The following is a 19,047-nucleotide window of genomic DNA, read 5'->3' on the forward strand; positions in this document are numbered from 1 at the left end:
AATACAATAATTTTAGAAAATTAACACTGCAAAAATTGGGATAGAAGGTAGTTTGTAAAGTATTTGCTTATTTGTAAACTGGATAAATATAAAAAAAAAAAAAACTATTTAGGCTATTTTCAAAAAGAATTTAAGTATTTTCTTTATAACATGTTTTACAAATTATTTTTATAAATAAATATTAATCAATTGGCTAAGGCCATATAAATACATATTCGATATGCAAATAGCAAAAAACATCGTTTGCCTTTTAATGATTTCAGAGAAATCGTAATATTTTAAATACGATTATAAATTTTCTAAATAGGAATATAGAAACGGTTGCCAAGCCTGTAGGTGACAGGAATATTAATTCGTTTTATCCCCGGAGATTCGTTTTGAAATTTGCTAGAGAAACGTTGAGAAGACTCTTCCTCAAATTTTTAAGTACTATTTTTTAAAAACTGATTTAAGTTAAACGGCGCTATATCTTAAAATATTTTAATAATATAAGCTAACGTATGCATTGAATATTTTATCTAATCAAATAATATACTATTAGATTAGTACCATATTTTATCACATATCGTTTTATACTTATCTCGGAATAAAAAAAATGCATAAATTTTAGGCCTTTGTTATTAATATCAAGTACATCGATAAAATAACCTTTTAGGGCTATTTATTGTAAGCGTTTCAGTGTTTTTAAAGCTCTTATAAAAATAAATACTTTGTAAAATCACAAAATTGTATGTTACTTAAAAAAGCGAATGAAAGTTTTATTTCTATGATGACTAATTTTGCGAGAAGTATTTACAAACGAGTAGGGCATGCGACGTCTACTGATCAAAGATGCTCATAAACATTTGATGGTTTCTGGCTTAAGGGATAGAGGATAAGAGAGATGGGGATTTAGAATCGAATACCGATCTTATTAGCTACCTTACTTAGATTTCCCGTGAGAGTAGTTTCCTACTCGTGTCTTGTCACATATAAGCTCAAGTCAATTCACATGCCAGCCAATATGTGGATACAAATTAACATTTATAGAGTCCCAAGATTAAAATCTTATGAAAAATACGACCAAATCTATTTTATCATTTATATGTATTTGTATCGATTATATAAATTTACGGTATTTTAATTTTTTTGGCGGGTACCATTATCGACAATGAAGCCAAAAAGTTTTATTTTTTATTTTATCTGTCTGTTTTTTGGTTATGTTCTGGTATGATTCCGTTATTCGTATGATTCCGTTGGGATATGATTTAAATGTAGCACAAATTACGAAACTGGATAACTTTTTTTGCATTAAGGTTATTATTTAATGAGATATTTTAAGATTACATTTAAAGTTTTATTTATTTATGTATTTATAATATTTATTTATAATAAATAAATAAATATTTCAAGTCTATCGATTTGTCGATTTATATAGAAAATATATATTAAACCCAGTATTTACTCCAAAGTTAAAGTTTTAATGTATTTAGACTAACGCCTATCGCTGTCCACTGCTGGACATAGCCCTCCATAAGTTCGTGCCGAAAATGGCGTGAACTTATGAGTTTTTTTTCCCATAGTCACCTCGCTGGGCAAACGGGTTGGTGACCGCAGGGCTGGCTTTGTCGCACCTAAGACGCTGCTGCCCGTCTTCGCCCTGTGTATTTCAAAGCTAGCAGTTGGATGGTTATCCCGCCATCGGTCGGCTTTTTAAGTTCCAAGGTAGTTGTGGAACTGTGTTATCCCTTAGTCGCCTCTTACGACATGTGTTCATGTGAGTTCTCGTGTCTGTGTGTATGTGTGTGTGTGTGTGTGTGTGTGTGTGTGTGTGTGTGTGTGTGTGTGTTCGAGTTCTTATTTCAATCACTTTTTTATATCTAATTTACTGTTTATACAGTCATGTACACGCGGTGAATCATTAGAAATATATATATTATTAGAAATTATTTATATTAACTTAACTTAATATTTTACTATATAAATTATGACTACCAAAAATGAATATTACATATTTTATGTGCCACCTGTCAATCAGATTCAAATAAAACAATTCTTGTAACCTGTCGATTTGTCAAATGTTTTCAATTTGTATTCTGTCAAAGCTACCAAGTTAGGAAACCATCAAAGTAAATTTACATAATAAATCATGAAATCCCCGACTACGACTACAACGCGCAAGAAGTGGAATTAATTTAACGATAAACTTTGTTTTTGATTGCTCCTTCACTTCATCTTGAGGATGTTTTTGAGACGTTAGCAAAGTTTCAATGATCTCGGTGTCTTAATTTTCACAAGAAACGTTTGTTGTTTGTGTGGATTATAATTATCTCACTTATGAAATACAATATTTGACTACATGTTTGTTAAGATGTATTTAATTTTAACAAATATGTTTGAGAGTTTTTTGATAATGTGGTATTTTATTTTAATCGTTATAATTTTTGTTTTGTACATTTTCTAGTTACATACTCATACACATTATATTCATATTACATACTCATAAATAAGTAAATTTTTCTGTATGTATTTTTTTTACAGTCAGTTTTATCAGCTACTATGTCGTGAACTATTGTACGCTTAAGAGAGCTCAGCGATTTATATTCATTTTTGATTTATTATAATTTATTTTAAAAAATATATAAATAATTTTTATATTATAATTATAAGTCATGTTTTTCTCCATTTAGAAGAGGTATTGAAGCTTTATTTACCACGTTTCGTCACTACATTTGCATTTGTTTCCTTGATTTACATCGAAACTGGAAACAAATGTTAGTTCAAATACAAAGCTGTTCCTAATAAGGATGGATGCCATGACGTTAAGGCGACTTCGCGCCATACAAATAGTATAAAAAATTCATTATCTCTTTTGGTACATTTATAACCAAGTCAAGCTATTATGTTACAGAAGCTTGACATTTAATAATTTAAACTGACAAAATAAAACAATAAAAAAAAGAGTAAAAGAAACGTAATTTGGTGACAAGCAAATACAATCTTGAAAACCCGGAACAAGTTCTTATCATAATTTAAATCAATAAACGTAACCCTTTTCTTTGACGCTGAGCTAGTACGAAAAGCGAAAATTCAAAAGTGAGAAGTCACAGAAGTGGCCTGCAGTAATGTAACAGTTTTACTTCAATTTAAAATTTAAAGAGAAATTTGTTCGCCAAAGTCGTGTTTGAATTTTTAAAACTATAAAATTTTAATGATTCTACACGAAGCAAGTGCAAATGTGAAATTTGTAGCAGGATTTTAAGTAACACCTTGTTTCCATCTTGCTTTATTTCATTTACTTTAAGAGCATTAGCAATACACTAGCATTACTCTCATATTTACAAATGTAATTAATTTTAGTTAGTTTTAAAGTATTCTCCTTAAGGATCATATAACTTTGAAGTATACAACTGCTTAATGGATGAAAATTATTTTATATTTTAGTGTATTAGAAAAAAATCGCGAAAGGATTGAGTGTAAAATTCCTGGGTGGGCTAAAGTTAATTCAAAATTGAAAAAAATAATTCTATATAAAAATGCACCTACGAATTTAAACAATAAAATTAATACCTACCAATAGTATAAAGCCTGTAGAAAATGCAAACGTCGGGTTGTCTATTAGTTTCCTGGCATAACTACTGGGTTGCCAGGTATAAATAGGTAAATTAATACATATCGTTCTAGTTACTTTCACTCACACGCATAATAAATAAATCTTACATCAAAATGAGCGGTGCTTCGTTGCGAATACCCTTACTTAGGATTGCCTACAAAGTCTGGGTTGAATGGTGGCTGGCGAATATAGTCTGTATATAACTTTTTCGCGATTTATCTTTAACATAACTAAAGATGATAATTATGTAATTTTTATCCATTAAGCAGATGGGTGAAAGTACGTCACAACAATTTGAATAACATAAAAAATATTTAAAATTTGACAGTGAGCAGTTATTGGAACATATTAGTTATCTAATATATAAAATTCTCGTGTCTGTAGTTAAAGTCCTCCGAAACGCCTTGACCGATTCTCATGAAATTTTGTGTGCATATTGGGTAGGTCTGAGAATCAAACAACATCTATTTTTCATCCACCTAAGCTATGGGAGGGGGGTACTTGAAGGGTTAATAAAATTTGTGGCAAAACGATGTTGGCAGGGTCAGCTAGTAGTTTTATAGAATTTAGACTTTCTACCAGTATCCAAATTTCTTTATTCAGATATAATTCTAAATTTAAAAAAGAACTTCTTTTGCAAATTACTACCGATACGGAATGTAGCTTACGCAGAGAAGATTCGGCAAAAACAGTCTACTATAATTAAGATACTGGTTTTCGAAGAAATGCAGCGTCACTTACATACGCATCTTTATCATTTGTACTAAATATAAACAAACATGTTTCGTATATTACCAATGGTTACAAGTTTCGTTACTATTATAAAAAGTATATCGTAAAGCGTTCTCGTGCTATAGTTTTACATGTCTGCTGTACGTTCCTTACTCGATACATGTGCAAAAGTTCTTTGCTGTGGGTAAAAGCATCTCAGCGTATACTTTTTGTTAATGTTACTTAGGTAACATTTTATTAGTCATATGTAAGTATTCTCCTAATTTCCTTACGACATTGTTTTGATTAAAAAAACTTCTTTTTTAACTTATTTTACTAATATTATATATATTGTTTGTTTGAACGCGCTAATCTCAGAAATTACTAGTCCGATTTGAAAAATTCTTTCAGTGTTAAATAGCCCATTTACCGAGGAAGACTATAGGCTATATATCATCACGCTAAGACTAATAAGAGTGGAGCACTAATGAAAAATGTTTCAAAATCGCGGTTTTCTTTTTCCTTTTGAGAACTTCCGCTGCGTGCGCTGCGTAAACAGTTAAAGTTTCACATAAATCATGTATGACTGAATTGTTCCTATTCCACGCGGACGAAGTCGCTGGCAGAAGCTAGTTTAATTATCAAGAAATATATTACAATTATAAGTATTCTAACTTTTTCCATTTTATAGACGTTAATTTTTATTTTATTTTAGCCAATGTCTAATTACTATTCGGCTGATGTGGCATAACCCACTTGTCGTAAAACATGGAATTGAAATGTCCTATTTGTCTAGATTTAAAGAATATTCAAGAGATGCGTTTTAAAATTTCTATCGCAAAAAAAATCCCAGTTGTCAATGCACAGAAGGGCTTAACGATTAATTAAGTGCCAACCCATTAGTGGATTCAAAAGAGTCGTTCGAATAGCAAATATTTGTTGAAGTCCCAAAGCGCTGGAATTGTTACATTGCATCGGGAAATATAAAATAAGCAGACCTTCTAGTAAACGAGAACCTACCTAGTAAGTGAACAGATTATTTTCAGTCTAGGTTAGTTGTTGACTTATAGTAGTGGTTTATCTTATTTCAATCTTATTTCTTATTCTAATCTTTCATTTTGTTTAGTTTTAAGTCACATTTTCTTAACATATAGTATTTACCTCTAATTGGGAAGGCACTTATAACGTTTTTTATTATTAATTTTTATTAAGTGTAGTGTACTTTCCGTTGGTATTTCGAAATAAATAAATAAACCCTGGAAATCAATATACGAGACCAATGGACGATCATTGTATAATGACTAAGGATAGTTGACATTCATATATCATTAAACCAGTCTTATAATATAGTCATGGACTGAGATAAAACAGAACTGTTTTCTTTATATTTTATCGCTTAGCTGCATATAAAAGACTCTTGGTGTTTGACATTATATAGTAAAATATAATTTATTCCTAAACGTGATAATGTCAGTGATAAGGGATTACACAACTTCATAACAAACATATGGTTATAATGTTTAAAGTCTGACAAATCCACGTACTAGTCCTAACATCGACTAATGGATTAGCTACCTGTTGATATTATAATACGAAGTTGCCAACTGCTTATTCCTTATGTTAAGATATTATTTTATAAAATTGTTTATTTTAAAATACATTATCATTTAACTGAATTCTAATTCTAAAAGTAATGCAAAATATTTTGATTGATACAATCTGCTTCTCAAGAGTGACCAGTCTAAATACTGTCTGTAAATGTGTGTTATAATAATTAATAACTTTATTGCATACAGTCACATATAACATTTATATAAAAGGAAAGCTTAAAAATAATTATAGAGCGTGCAACGGGCTGTCTTGATCACTCTTATACGTGGTCTTTAGATAAAAATAGACTGTAAAAATTGCTATTTATTGGTTATAAAATGTTTGTTATGAGTACTGATGCAATGAAGGAGTATAGGAATCGCAATTATGGCAAGGCAAGAAGTATCAAAACTCAATCTTTAGAAAAATAAAACCAAAAAAGTAAAATAAGTGGTTTTGTTGTCATGTCACTTTAATTTAAAATTTACATTTACAAGGAAAATAGTCACTTTACTACAAACACACTACACTTAATACAAACCTTATGTAAAACATATTAGAGTAATTAGCCAAAGAGTAGTACTAATTCAAAGCCACATATTATTTTACTCTCGAATTCTACGTTCTCTGTACGAATATTATTTAAGTTTGATTCTTAATGGTTTGTTTTCATGAAATTGCGGTAATCAAATGGTAATCGCTCTGCGTAAAAGTTAATAACTAATCAAAACTAGACTACAAATATACAGACCTTTAAAAAAATTGTGTATAATTATTTAAGATGATTAATATACGAAATAAGTAAAATCATTTACACTGTTGCCATCACCACCATCCAAATAACCACAATAACCGCGAACGAGAATAAATCACTTCAAGCGTGGTTAATGGCAATATTATTACGTTATCAATATATTCTAAAAATTTAGAACCGATTTTAATCATATTTTGTTAATGTTTCAGGCATAACTTTTAATAACATGTATAATTTAGTAATAATTTAGTAGTTAAGTAGGTTAAGACACAATTTTGTAATCTGAAATGACAAAATCTTTTATCGCTTAATCATTACTATATCAGCACTTACTTCGAAATTATTACTGTTTATTTGTCACTCTACTACTGTAAGTGTATTTTCATGCAGAACAGAACCTTCCAGGTGAAAAGTTTAAACTGCAGATTGTAAAATTCAAAGAAAATAGCTATCTTCAAATACTCGTCGAAATCATTGAAATACATTTTGTTAAAAAGATTGAAAATTTGAAATAGATTTCTCTAGTATTTCAAAGTTTTACTCCTATTGTATGGTACATTCTCTGGTTGAGTGAGAGATGACATGTAAGGGAAGGTTGTGAGGGAAACCAAACCCAATGAAAGAAGATCTAACACTAAATTTATTAAGATTATTTTGAGTATATATAGGCAGAGGTACAGACGTCATTTGACGTCATTCGTAGCAAACAAATAACATAGAAATTAATAGAATCATTAGAAATAAAAAAAAAAAATCATTAGAAATCTGCATCAATCAAATAACAATTTCGTAATAAATAAGCTAAATTAAGGAGGTTATTAGCCGTACAAATATTATACAGTATATTTTAAATTCAGCAGAATTATTAATAAGAAACTAGGATTTAATACTATTTATCTAAAATTATTTTATTTTATTATATATTTGAGACTATTTACAAATCAAAGAAAACATATTGAAGTTTGTAATAATCTTATATTCTGTAACCAGACTATCTGAAATCTCATTAACGCGTTTGCATTGATGATTTTCAGGGAAGGCGTGTAATTAGGCACAGCGCCAACAAAGTTCTCCGTTTAAACGAGCCGGTTTCAAACATTGGTGTTTTCGATCCCTTTCACTCATTCATTTGTTCCGACCCATTCATCAATATTTACTGCTGTGACAGATTGTTTTACCTAAATTATTCTTCACTTGTTCCAGTTTAATGTCTTAATGTCAACCTTTTTTTTAGGTCGCAATGTTCACATTTTTTTCATCTGCAAACTATTTTATAGCCGGTACCCGATTATGCGATATTATAGAACTATTTGATTTAGTCGTGAATTTGGACTGTAACTTCCTGATAGGAAACGGTGAGTTATTCAACCTTATTAAGCACTTTCTATTAGAATTAATGACAAAATTGTTATTGGATCTATTTGATGAATGATAGTCAATATAGATATAGAGGATAGGTATATGACATTCTTAAAATTGCATCGTATTTTTCACACTAATCAAAATAAAAGAATGCAATATTGCAAGTACTTGGTTTCGTAATTTTATATTAAGTGTTCATACGGAAGGTCCGTCACATTGTATAAAAAAAAATTAAAACAAAGAAATGTGTCATCTAACATTTCGTATTGAACGATTTCAATGAAAGAAAACTGTATGATTAAAAATTGTATAAAAGCTCATGAAATAAACTGGTATATTATTAAACACTAATTAATGAAAACAAATTTAATTACGTATAATCTATACTAATGATGGAGCTTTTCAAACGTGCTGTAACAATTTCGCTAAGCCCTCGTGTAATGGCAGAGACTAATCGCTCCAACTGTATGGTAATGGTGACGATAACCGCGCCGATAAATTTACCGTCGTGACGTTCTTGTATCGATTCATCGTTTTATATGACATATACAACTTTTAGACCATGTATTCAAAAGTATAACATTAGTTAAAACTATTGTATATGACTTACTAGCTGTTACCTGCATCTACGCTTGCATAGAATTTTTTATTTATCCTTTATGTATGGTCAATTGGTCATGTTGTATATATATATATATATATATATATATGCTATTTAAAACTAAAAAAAAAACATTTTGAACCAGTAGTTAGTAGTCCGATATTAGCATATTCAACTTAAAAAACTCTTTTTACTTTCTCTCTCTCTAGCTCTCTGGAATCACTCTATTTACTAAAGAAAACCGCATCAAAACCCGTTGCGTAGTTTTAAAGATCTAAGCATACAGACAGCGGGAAGCGAATTTGTTTTATACTATGTAATGATATTGAAAAACGCTGAGGAGCTGACATAAACAGTGTAAATAAACTAATAATGTCAAGATAAAATCATTAAGATTGGAAGAAAATTCCACGTAACCAAATTTTATATAGAACTTATCATATATAGCTTCGAAATTGAATTTAAGGTATGGAGACGAAATAATGGTCAAATGAAATGGTTTAAAATGACTGCTTGATCTTTAGTACTCTACAAAGAGAAAACTGGATATGATGTAAACTTGAGACATCATAGAATAAGTAGTTGAATAAGTAAACGTTAAGTTTATGTGTGAATAAGACTTGTTGATGTAGTTGGTATTGATCCTGCTTTTCGGTACAGGGTTTTGTATTCGATTTCCGCTCTGAGTCTAGGTGTAAATTTTATATTTTTACTAGCTGACCCCACAAACTTGGTTTTGCCATATATTTTATTAACGCCCTTATCTCCTCCCTTATAACTTAGGGGTATGAAAAATAGACGTTGGCCGATTCTCAGACCTACCCGATATGTAGGTACACAAAATTTCATAAAAATCGTTTCAGTCGTTTCGGAAGAGTATTGTAACTAACATTGTGACGCGAGAATTTTATATATAAGACTTGGTTTATAAACATTAAAAATCAGTTGACCTAAAACCCAAACATTTACTTGCTTCCCTTGTGAAAAGACGACCGTGTGTTTGCCATGTGAAAGATAATATATTAAACATATTAAAAAGTGAAACTATCTAGTAAAATGCAAACAAAATGCGCATGAAGCAGTTCAATGTGCCTGTAGAGCAATTTACTGTAGTTTCAGACGTGACCTAGTCGATCAATCAGAGAATGGATTTGTGTTCCATGTTAACGAGGGTCTACGTGATATCGAAAGGGGTATCATCATCTAGGTAAATTCTAGACCAATTCTGAAGACCTATATTTACTATTAACACATTGACACCCAGATAGGTATAGACAACAAGAGATTTGTTTTTATTTTGTTTCAAGTCAATTGTCAAACAAATTTACACTACAAAATATAGTTATAAAAAAAAACTATAATCAGTTAGGAAAAAGAAAAAAAATATATCCACATATGTTATAGAAAATCAATATAACTGTAATAAGTGCTATTGGCCGTTTTAAAAACGAGCGCGAGTACGAAAATTCATATTGAATTATTTACTTTGAACTTTTAACCTTCTTATGTATCCATGACACCATCGTTATGGATTATTTATACACTCGAATACGAAAACACGAAATATCTCGCGAAATATTTCCAGATTGTTAATATTATGTTATTTTTATACACCATTATCTAATTAATCCTTATAACGCCACTTGTCAAGTTAGCTAGAGTCATTGCCAAGCTAACAACACTACACTCAAAAATTCCACAACAGATTTCTTACCTTCATAAAAAAGAAAAATTTAAGTTTGATGATAATAATAACATCGCCAAATAAATCCTAGTTTGTATATAAAAACCATATGAATACAACAAGCTCAAAATTGCTCGTCACTCACTTTGGACAAGTGTCGAGACGAACGACTGACGCGTTATTTCTGTCGTCGATTTATCTTGTGTAGGTTACAGGAGTTTCATTTTAATAAAAAAAAAGTTACACAGGAGTATGTGTTATACATTTTATAACGGGTTTAGCATGTATGTCTTGCTTATGGTTTTTCTCCTATGAAGAACTCCAATAAATTTGTAACAGGATTTGTTACACATGATTGTGTATGTACATATTATTCATTTACGATACTTTTAAAATTATCTTTAGCATTCAAAACACGATTGGTACTGAAAATAAAAGTTACAAAAAACTAAATGCATATGCAAAAGCACTTAATATTCGACGCGCCTGTATCATATTGTCGGCGCTTGTTGAGATAAATCACTGTTCACGTTTCCGTCGCTCATACGAATGACATCACACTTAGTCGCAGAGACATAAATGGCAAAGGATTGATGGATGATATTAACAAAGTGCTCGAAATCTTGAAAAGTATTATTAACGAGAACTTAAAAAACGAATAAGGTGCATTTGTCTTTGATGATGTTAAGTGACTTAAAAGATATAAGATTAGTTAATGATACACGTCTTTGACTTGCCCATTTTTTAGATAATATTGAATATATTTACTATCGTAGGACACTAGCACCATTTACAGTAACTTATAAAATTTATTATCTACGACCACGTTGAAATATTTTTCAAAACCTGTATATGAAAGATAACAGCAAAGCAGGAAGATAACAGCCAAATAAAACTGATTTCAAGTAGTGTTGTGTTTCTGTGATGAGTAAGGTAGTCAGAGCTTCTTTTTCTTCTTCTTCTTGGAGAGGTTGTAGGTAAGGTCGACAACGTGCTTGCAATGCTCCTAGTGTTGCGGTCTTCCATAGTCTATGTAACATTTTTTATTTTTTTTTTATGTGGGGAAAATCAATCATGGATACCCTCCGACGCGGGGATGCCACAGGATTATGTGGGCTCCTACTAACTAAAAAATCACCACGTGTGAGCATTCGTCCGCCTGGGTGAGCGAGATAGGGTCGCGCTAGCATTCGCCATCTCGCCCCGGCGATAGGGCCAGGCGAAACCTCCGGGCCCCAGCACAATGGTGGGGTAGCCATGCTGACAACAAGGCCACCCCTCAGACATGTGGGGTCGTGTCGTCCGACCGGCCGAAGTCCCCTATTAAGAAGGGGGGGGGGGGGGAAGAGGCGAGCAAACCTCCTTATTTATGTAATTTTATACTGTCGACAAAAATTAATAAAGCCATACGTTTTTTTATTTCACTTAATAGTTTGAATTATTATTATTATTATTATTTTGTTTGGTTTATTTTATTTTACGGTATTTGTTATTTTCTAAAATACTAAATTTCATAAATACTTTTATGTACTTAATTTAAAAACAATCAACAAAATTAAAAAAAAAAATTAAGAACTAGAAAATATATAAAAAATTCAACATATTTTTTTTCAAATTGTGTTGCTTCTATACTATTCGAAGGAACTTCGTTCCTACCTGGTGTCCCATGACACCACATAATTTGACTGTGGTTGAAACTTATACTTTCAGAGTTAGGTAATTTAAAATTTTATCAAAACTTAAGTGTGTACATTTACAATTACTTTAAACTTCTCTTCATGATTTACCAAAATAACGTAAGCATAACACATGTCTTATCTGTAGAATAGAAATAAATGTATTAATTCTGTATTCATACAGAGATGTTAGCAAATATAATCCAGTGGCGTTAAATAATTTGTTTCTGTATAGCGAAGGTTTTGTTATAACAAACAGAATGACGAAGAGAAAACAGAGCATATTCGTTAAGATTACGTACACTAACACTAAAATACACACGAAATGTGTAAATGTAAAAATACCATCTTAAGAAATTATTAAATTTTAAAGTTACTATTCATAGATCTTAATTCATTGTCAAATAAAATTGTCAAATTGTCAACACAACGAAATAATATATTACTTATGTAAGGGAATTTTAAAATAAAAATAATAAAAATTAAGAAAAAAGGCTTTATTAGTACTAAAAACAATGTCATTGTAAATAAAAATATTATTAGTTAAAATTAAAGAGAGTAAAAATTTAATAAGAGTCATAAAAAAAAAAAAAAATACTGAACTTGGAACTTGCTAAACAAATTATACGACAATACTAAACGATAAGACCGTATCAACGTTTATTTGTAATTTGTGTTTACCAACCGGGACTTATAAACAATATATGAACACGAATATCCTTGTGTATACTGAAGTAATTCACGAACATAATCATCGTTCACGTTGACAAGAACGCATTCATCACAAACCATTCATACATGATGTATTGCGGTTTCACTAAAGTCATATATCAAGCACCCTTTAAAGGGCCCAATAGTAGCAGAATAGAAAGAATATATTCTTGGAACATAGCTTGTTGTGTATCGAGGTTTTTTTATCCCTATAATTCTGTCAAAATTTTGTAATGAAAATGTATTTCTGAGTTATGTTAATTCTGAGATTTTATCTTAGAATATATCCAGTTGGAGAATACGGCTATTAGTTTAGTGTTAAATATCGAAATAATTACGCGTAGTTATTAAATTACTTTCTATTATACTAATATTTTTGTCTATTTTTAATAGATATAATTATGTCTATCATAGTTTTAGTATTATTAAATGCTGTAACAGTCATTTTATTATATTTGTGGGCTTACATTTCTAAATTCAAAAGTAAATAAGAGTAACTAAAATACTCGGAGGGATGATTGTAAAAAAAAATAATAGCATCACTTCATTTTTAAGCGGTTATCGATTATATTTCTTTTGTAGTAAAATAAATACTTTAAGTTCAACTGTATCTAATGCATGGTAATGTCGCTAAGTCTTGGAAGTCACTTAAAGTATATTTTATCACACTCCGTCATATAGTCTTTAGCTGATATGTTCATTGGTATTTTTGAAAAGATAGTTTCAATTCTTTATTTATTTATAGATGTTTTTATTTGTTAAGTTTTGTCTAATTACTAGAATAAAAAAAACATTTAAATACATCTAAAAGGAGAATAAGTAATTAATGAAATAAACTGCATTTATACTCCTAAGCAAAGAACTAAAAAGATTCTAAAATCTATTAGCAACTGTTTTATGTTCTTGAAATAATTTTAAATCGTTAACTAAAGTATTATAAATGGGAGCAATCAAAGAGAGTAGCGAGAACTCTTTCATGACTTTAGAAAATTGGTCTTTAGTCGATGTCGTGGGATGCATCTCGCAATCAGGGACTCGGCAATTTATAAGGTAATATTGTTCAGTCGGAAACTCGAAGATTAATCGCTTTATTTCTTATTTGTCACTTTCAATTTTGATTCTGATTTAAGCGTTTTATCTGATCGATTTTATTTAATAACTGGCGATGTAGATGCAAAGATGGTACAGTTCTTTGTAGATAATGGTAAGCGGATAATGTTTCTTTTAACTTTTTTTTACCCTTGTATTTTCTCTCGAAATATGTTTTTATTGGCCTTAAAGTTTTACTATGTGTTTCTTGATTATAGTAGTTATACTTTGTCTCAAATAACATCAAAACTATGATCGTATTATTTCAAAACATAAAAATGCTAATATACACGCAAACGTAATATGTACATCCACAAAATACAACAGTACTGTGATCACATCGCATACTGTTTTTGCGTTGAACGCTGAAACCAACAGAGTTAGGGAGTGATATATCTTTCACTGGTCCTATATAGTAGCGCTGCATTGGCGTGGCTGTAATGTTTCAGAGTGAGTAATCTGCCTTCGTATCCATATATTAAAGTCAGCTACAATAATGGGCGTATTATGAATCATGCGGTTGACATGACGCGAGATGCACATGTGACGCAAAGACGTATTATAGTGCTTAGAAACGACTATCGTAACTTGCATACCTTAAGAAAATGATGAAACTTAGCGTATTAAATTGAATCTCTTATGAAAATACTCAATTCTACATTTATTTTAATAAATAATCGTCACTAAATATTGTATACGCTGTTAAATATAAACAACTAGCTTTACCCTGCGCCGACAATATTCTTTCGACATATTCTTTCTACAGTTGACATACCAATAAAATTCAACTGAACTAAAGCAGTGACGCACTTACTGTTACGCAATCATCATCGTTATTTTCAATTATCCAACCCAGTATTAACGGAATTATGAGGTTTTCGTGATTAACAATCCCTATTGTAGTTGGTGTTTGTGCTACTACCTCATTAGTAAAAATAGAAACCATAAAGAAGACCTACTCTTCGTTATTTGTAATTATAAATTTTGTTACAATAAAAATAGCTCCTTAAAAAAATTAATATTAACTTTTTCTGAGTATCAAAAAGATTTTCAACTTCAAAGATTTCAAGATATATTTACATATTTATGACTTGAAATATAGTCATCGATATTTTCATAAATTACCACTTGTCGATAAAAAAATTAAATAATACGATATCGCTAATTTATTTATTCTAATGCAAATTACAATTTGCGAAAAAAATATTTCTAGTGAATAAACGTGAGGCTGTTCCGAAGAAATGAATTTATCAGCTATCATGAAATTTAATCAGCGGAAACAGATGGTATGGCTTGTACTACAATTTGTAATCAAAATGAACTTCATTCAAGTAGGCTTTTAAGAACAATCAAATCGTCAATTTATGTACAGCGTTTCCTTGGTTAAGTAGCTGTCGTTTCGAAATGCAGACTGTACTAAAAAAATAAATCAAATATTGTACTGTAAAGATTATATATTTAAAAAAAAAGTGTGTAACAATTATATATTTTAATTTTTTTTTTATAACAAATATATAGATTTATACAGTAAAGAAAAGATCTTCAACCGTTAAATGTAATAAATTTATTATTTCCGTACTTGTACGTAGTAAATACAGGCTGTAATGATGTCAATTTTTTTTAAAGTAATTGGATGTCTTTGACAGAGACGTACAGATAAAGTAAACAATATAAAGGGCGCTATGACAGACGTTTCTCCACTGACCCGAAAATAGGCGTTTGAGTGAGAATATAATATTTAAGGACCATTTATTTAGATAATTAATCAATAATAACAGATACATAGAGGAAAGTGCACAAAATAATACTTACTCAGCCTCTTCGATCGTCTCCGACATGGCGAGGAAGACACAGTTGAGCAGAATAGTGGCCATGACGAAGTAGTCGAAGTACTGATTTGTGGAGAGGTAGACACACGCGCGCCGCACTGGCGACCACGGCGACCACCAGAACAGCGACCGAGTGGCCGTGAACCGGTGGATATAGTTCTTGCGAAAACGTTTTGACACAACACAGAAAGTCTGAAACAAAAAAAAAATCCACTAAATTTTGAGTCATCCACAATGTTATAACAACAGTATTTGCTCGAAAACGAAAAAAAACCGACTTCAATTATATTGACGAGTAATACAACGTAGATAAACTAAAAAAATAGTCAAGCAAATGCGCCACGTCAAAGATTACTCAAATACAACTTATCAAATCTTGATTTAAATGGGGCCACATGACAAGCATCGGCTTTCGATTTAATAAAAAAGAGCTATCAAAAACGGTACACTCAGTAAAAAGTTATACTCGTAAAGTATTATTATATAGGTCAGCTAGTATACTAACTGACCCAGCAAACGTTGTTGTGATTCTCAGACCTATCCAATATGCACACAAAATTTCATGAGAATCGGTTAAACCGTTTCGGAGGAGTTTAACTACAAACACCGCGACACGAGAATTTTATATATTAGATACACGTCTTGGCAAACGCAGTGTGGGACGTCCTCCGGCACGTTGGACCGACGATTTACATAAGATTGCCGGTGTAGACTGGATGAGGATTGCGGAAAACTGGGATGTCTGGCGCAAACTTCGGGACGCTTACGTCCAGCACTGGACTGCAATAGGCTGAACTGATGATGAACTGATTATATTATATATGACGACAAAATAGTCAATTAAATAGGAACGCATTCTTAGATATAACTAGAAAAGTACTTTTCTGATATCGATTAAATTTAAATGGAGTCACTTAACAAGCAAGACCCTTCGATTAAATAATTATCGAAATTGGTCCACCCAGTAAAAAGTTCAGAGGTTACACACACATAATAAAAATACAATCGAATTGCTCCTCACCTCCTCCTTTTTTGAAATCGGTTAAAAAGAGGTTTCTCTTTGTGATTTGATTAAACAATCCTAAAATGAAGTTTCTCCTTAAAACCTGCTTTTAACCGACTCCAAAATCATCATCATCATCATCATCATTCAGCTTATTGCAGTCCACTGCTGGACATAGGCCTCCACAAGTTCGCACGAAAAATGGCGCGAACTCATGTGTGTTGCCCATAGTCACCACGCTGGGCAGGCGGGTTGTGACCGCAGGCCTTTGCCCTGCCTTTGTTGCACCTAAGACGCTGCTGCCCGTCTTCGGCCTGTGTATTTCAAAGGCAGCAGTTTAATGGTTATCCCGCCATCGGTCGGCTTTTTAAGTTTCAATGCAGTAGTGGAACTGTGTTATCCCTTAGTCGCCTCTTACGACACCCACGAGAAGAGAGGCGGTGGCTATATTCTTTAATGCCGTAGTCACAAGGCTTAATTTCAAAATAATTGTTTATAATTTAATAAAAAAATTGTAACTTGTGAAACCCCAACGTTTATGCTATAGAAAAATGTAGGGTTATATTTTATGTTACATCGGGGATGCCAACTACATAAGATAAGTTTACGTCACCAGTGACGGGTTAAAATGTAATGGAAAATAGTTAGGTCTGTTAGTAAGAATGTGTGTATGTCGGTAGGTATGTTAGTTGTTTGCTTTAACATTACATTTAAAGCAAACTCTAATAATTAGACGCTAAATCCTAAAATAGCCAACCCTAAAACATGATAAATAAACAATAATAATGTTCCTACCTTGCCGAATGACAAACTACATTTCGCAGTAGACTGAAGGTCATGAATGAGTTACTGTATCAAAAACACATGTAATGATAATGTAAACAAAATTTACATTTTTATGAACTTTTGTTACTTTTCCGTTTCTCTAGCATTTCTTTAAATAAAATCTTGAATGTTTACTCCGGAATAAACACTAACGTTGCGATCTTTGATCTGTAAATCTGTCATATCACTTATAGTAAAAATAAAAAACAGATAATAACAATAGAATATTATTTATTGAACACCAAAAAAAAAGAAGAATAAAATAGAAATTAAAGCATTTTATTAAAGAGTAAATTAGTAATGAATTTAGAATCACAAATTATACAAATGTACAAAAGGCCGACTTATCGCCAAAAAAGAAATATTTTAAAGCAAAAAAGGCAGTAAATGTTAAAGGTTAATTGTAACACAATAAATAATTAACCAGGGCAATTTAATTTAGTCCTAAAATATTTTAATTTTATTGTTAAGGGTTTTTTTTTTTATAAATGTACAAAACAATCAACAAAGGTATGAAATATCTAATTTACATTTCATTGCCTTTAAAATCTAAGTCTCGTGAAACTTGAAAAACAAAGCCTCGCTTTACAAACCGAAAAAACCCCTTTATTCGTATTGCAAACAACCCATGATTATTAATGCAAGCTCGAAACGAAATTACTTGTTTTAATTGTATCATGAGAAGCGAAATTTCACAAACTTAAACCGTAAAATAAACGAAATTAACACTGAATTCAATGTTTTAGTGTTACAATTTGATGTAAAGTTTTACATAAAACCTTTTCTATATTAACTAATAAAGGAAATGTTTTAAGTTACGAAAGTTATTTTATACTTTTGCAATGAATAAAATATTGAACTGAACTGAACTGAAGGTCTGTAAAAGACCTATTGTTGTAAAAAGCTATACTAATATTATAAAGCTGAAGAGTGTGTTTGTCTGTTTTTTTGTTTGTTTTTTGAACGCGCTAATCTCAGGAACCACTAGTCTGATTTGAAAAATTCTTTCATTGTTAGATAGTCCATTTATAGAGGAAGGCTATAGGCTATATATCATCACGCTAAATCCAATAGGAGCGGAGCACCAATGAAAAATGTTTCTAAGTCGGGATTTTTTTCCTTTTGAGAGCTTTTCCAGTTAGCTCAAAGAACCTGTTCCATGCGGATGAAGTCACAAGCAGAAGCTAGTATATAATATAATATAAGGGTAGGGACTTCTTCTAAGCTGCTCCACTGCGGTTGCATATGACAACAACCGGAACCAGCAACTTTGCGGAGTCTTCGAGATACTGGAGACCCACAAGGACGGGAAGTAATTATCATGTATATTAATAACGACACATTGGTAAATTTTTTATTTTTTTAGCAATCGGTATAAACCATCGTAAGCAATCATGAGTTTGACCCCTATACATAGTTAATATTTGCTTAGTGAAATAAATTAAAAAAGTATCACTTAAAATTGTTTGCCGTGGTAAACGTTTGGTGTGTCGTGGTGCGTAACGTTTGTACATGTGTATTGTGTATGTTTCCGGTTTAATATAGCCTATGTTACTAGTGATAACAAAGCATTCTTTTGGTGACAGAACCAGTTTTTTTTTTGAATTTATTAACGATCAA

General features: G+C 31.1%; 1 protein-coding gene across 1 annotated transcript in view; it reads right to left on the reverse strand.

The window, feature by feature from the left end:
* The window catches only part of LOC123661686 (sodium channel protein 60E), a 167,558-nt gene that overhangs the window by 91,094 nt on the left and 57,417 nt on the right, over positions 1 to 19,047 (reverse strand). The window contains exon 2 of the mRNA XM_045596637.1: positions 15,583 to 15,791. Within this exon, the coding sequence (XP_045452593.1) occupies positions 15,583 to 15,791 (209 nt within the window). The remainder of the gene's footprint in view (positions 1 to 15,582; positions 15,792 to 19,047) is intronic.

This window comes from Melitaea cinxia, chromosome 17 (assembly GCF_905220565.1).
Source record: "Melitaea cinxia chromosome 17, ilMelCinx1.1, whole genome shotgun sequence".
NCBI classification, from domain to species: Eukaryota; Metazoa; Arthropoda; class Insecta; order Lepidoptera; family Nymphalidae; genus Melitaea; species Melitaea cinxia.